This window comes from Histoplasma capsulatum, genomic scaffold (genome assembly GCF_000149585.1).
Source record: "Histoplasma capsulatum NAm1 scaffold_1 genomic scaffold, whole genome shotgun sequence".
NCBI classification, from domain to species: Eukaryota; Fungi; Ascomycota; class Eurotiomycetes; order Onygenales; family Ajellomycetaceae; genus Histoplasma; species Histoplasma mississippiense.
Genome location: NW_001813982.1, coordinates 4577100 through 4580302, shown reverse-complemented (window position 1 = coordinate 4580302; position 3203 = coordinate 4577100). Strand labels below are relative to the sequence as shown.

The following is a 3203-nucleotide window of genomic DNA, read 5'->3' as shown; positions in this document are numbered from 1 at the left end:
CCGAAGAGGTGGGGGGGGGATTTACGACGTTGGTGAAACAATCTGCAGAGTTTTCGAAAGAAGCAAGAGAGCGCTCACAACACACACCCTACCTACCCCTCCTCACCTCTCCAAGACCCCTCCAACCAGAAATTCGCAAAAGCAGGAGAAAAGACATAGCGAGAACACACACGCACGCACATAAGACAAAACGAATACAGAAAAGGAAGAAGTGAAAAGAAAAGAAACAGCCATGAGCAAACCAGATCCTCTTTCCCCCCTCCCCTTCCCAAAACCCACCATAATTCCCCCGCGCGGCCCGCACACCCACACCCTGATCTTCCTGCACGGCCGCGGCGATAACTCCCTCGACTTCAGCACGGACATCATCACCGCCCCTCTCCAGATCCCCACGCCCTCCAACCCGGCCAGCACTTCGCTCCCCCAGCGCTTCCCCGGCATCAAATTTATCTTCCCGGACGCGAAAATCAGCCGCTCCACCGCGGGCGCGAACTCGATGATGCAGCAGTGGTTTGATGTCGCGACGCTACGGCCCGTGCACGAGAGGGAGTGGGAGCTGTCGCGCGACGGGCTGCGGGCCTCGGTGCGCTATCTGCTGGAGCTTGTCAGGGAGGAAGGGAAGGTTCTGGGCGGGGTTGGGAAGGTTATTGTGGGCGGGCTTAGTCAGGGGGCTGTGGTCGCCTTGGGCGCGGCGGTGGCCTTCGATGCGGAGGTTGATGGGGATGGGGAGGCGCTGGGGGGCTGTGTGGCTATGAGCGGCTGGTTGCCATTCCAGAGGGAGTTGGACGAGTTAGTTGGAGGGGGCGGCATGGGGAAGGAAAAAGGCGGTGATGATGGTGGTGAGGCAGGCACCGCCGTCGTAGATGAAGATGAAGCGGAAGATGAAGCGGAAGACGCGAAGGAACGGCGTTTACGGTCCGGTTCGAACCTAGCTGCCAGAGCGACAAATTGGTTCCGCGAGAATATACTGGGTATTCCTCCACCCGCTGTTCCGACCGCGCAGTCGCAGCCACCCTCGCGGTCACCCTCACACCCCAAGACCCCCATCTGGATCTCGCATGGGGCGCTGGACGAGCATGTGTTGCCCCAGTTCGGCGAAAACGCAGCGAAGACACTAGAGAGGCTGGGTTGGAACGTCACGTTTATGTTATATGACGATCTATCGCATTGGTTTATGCCGGATGAATTGGCGGATATGGCGATTTATCTGAATTTGGTGGTTGGCGTTCCGGATGCGGAGTGAAAATTTTATTTTTCCCTTCTTCTGTTCCGACAGCATAGGGGTAGTAGGGTAGGGGGTAGAAAAATACGAAAAAAATCGCGAAGAATGGGAAATTTTTGAATGCAAGGGAGGAAGGGCTGGGTGTGCGACTACCTATGAAAAGAAGTATGTGAGGTGAACCTCTCTTTTTTTCTTGTCTCTTGACAACTGGGATGGTGAGTTTTTTCCACATGGCTGCTCTCCCCTTTGTCCTTTTGTCCTTTTCTCCTTGTATTTAATGGCGATCTAGATTTAGGTTTTAGATTCCCCCCCCCCCCCCCCCCCAATATCTTCATCCAACCTCAGTCGTCTAGGAATTACGTGTTAGGAATTTAACGACCAAAAAAGTCGAATTTCATCTAAAACAGCAACATTGTTGGCTGAAATGAAGTAAATTTGCAATCGATCTGAAGCATACGGTCAAGGGAGGACTCCGAGCTCCCAACGCCCCTTACTTGTTTTAATTTTTATTTCTACTGAGATCGTATGTGCGTACATAACCAATGGATTAATTAACCCTTTTTCTCCCTGTAGGAGGGAGATCTTAGGTAGGATAATAATACAATGATACCGATGGAGGTGGGAGGTTGGGTTGATTGCTTCTGTCTAGCGGGCGCAGGGTTTTTTTTATATAGGCGTGTGTGGTGGTGATATTAAGCGGTGGGCATTAGGGGCTGCCAGCAGATAACAAAAAATAGGGGAAGAATTTGTTCCCCAAAAACTGTGTATAGGGCCATAGCAACCTTCTCTCTTTCAATTGATTATATCGATATAGATGAGGCATGCAGGATAGATGGATATATATATAATAATAACGATATATAAGTGTAAAATTACAAAAGGAAAAGGGAAAGGAAACACTAGTGTAGCTGGTCAATCTACATTAACAAAGACGTTGCTGAAAGCAAAGGCAAAAAGCAGAGAGGGAAGAGAGAGAGGTATGGAACCCAGACGGCCCCGCCCCCCCAACAAAAACACAGAATCCATTGGTAGCCAAAATACAAATAGACATATTCAAGCCTCAAAATGAATTAATAAAACAGTAAAAGGCGAAAGAATTGAAAAGAACCACCACATCTATAAGACAAAAGTACAGCGTAGGCATCGCCAAAGATAAAAAGGAATAAGAAAAAGAAAAACAAGGTTCAAGCCCTCCCCTCACCTCCTCCCCAACTGCCACATCGCAATCCGTTCCTGAATCTGCTCCTTCTGTACCGGCTGGAACGGAACCCCATCCACCATCCCCTCCTGCACCACAACCGTCGGCATCCCCGTCCCGTTCCCCTTATTACGCACATGGCCCCCAAGAACCTCCCGCGCCACCCGCCGCAGGTCGTCCGCCGTCAACGCATCGATCCGCGCACTCATCTCACGTACCCCAACCCGGCGCCCGTGCGCCTGCACCTGCCGTCCCAGGTCCTCCAGCTCCACCATGCGCGACTCGAGGTTCATCAGTATCGCGGAGCGTAGCTGGTTCTTCGCACGGTTGACCTCCGTGGGCTGCAGGGTGGTGAAACGCGACCCCGTCGTCAGCGCATGCAGCTCTCTGCAGATCACATCGACCGTCACGGTGAGGCGGGACGGGACGCACGAGGCCGAGATCCCGAACAGCCCGCTGTCCGTGTAGCTGTGGTTGAAAGCCATGCAGCTTTCGACCCAGCCGTGCTGGTTCAGCACGTTGGTGTAGAGCCGCGAGTGCATGCCCTTGCCCGGCCCGCCGGCGGAGAAGGAGCCGCCGCCGCCCAGCAGCATTTGGAGGGTGGCGAGCGCGTAGATGTCCTGCGAGGAGATAGGTGGCCCTTCGAAAGCGATGTGGATGTGGCTGAGGCGGGGCTGCATGGGGTTGGCCGGCGGGGGGATGGCCGGGAGAGAAAGGAAGCCGCCTGTGTAGTGCGAGGCGCGGTGGAGGTCGAGGGTGGATGGGTGGATGAAGGGAGGGGTC

General features: G+C 53.9%; 2 protein-coding genes across 2 annotated transcripts; one reads left to right on the top strand and one right to left on the bottom strand.

Moving 5' to 3' along the window:
• Nucleotides 1–232: 232 nt before the first annotated feature.
• Nucleotides 233–1243, top strand: HCAG_01297 (predicted protein; the record flags this gene model as incomplete). The annotated part of the gene is made up of 1 exon (XM_001544200.1): nt 233–1243. The coding sequence occupies one exon, from the start codon at nt 233–235 to the stop codon at nt 1241–1243; it is 1011 nt and encodes a 336-aa protein (XP_001544250.1).
• Nucleotides 1244–2419: 1176 nt separating this feature from the next.
• On the bottom strand, nt 2420–3100 carry HCAG_01296 (mitochondrial processing peptidase alpha subunit; the record flags this gene model as incomplete). Its single annotated transcript, XM_001544199.1, has 1 exon — nt 2420–3100. The coding sequence occupies one exon, from the start codon at nt 3098–3100 to the stop codon at nt 2420–2422; it is 681 nt and encodes a 226-aa protein (XP_001544249.1).
• Between the last annotated feature and the right edge of the window lie 103 nt (nt 3101–3203).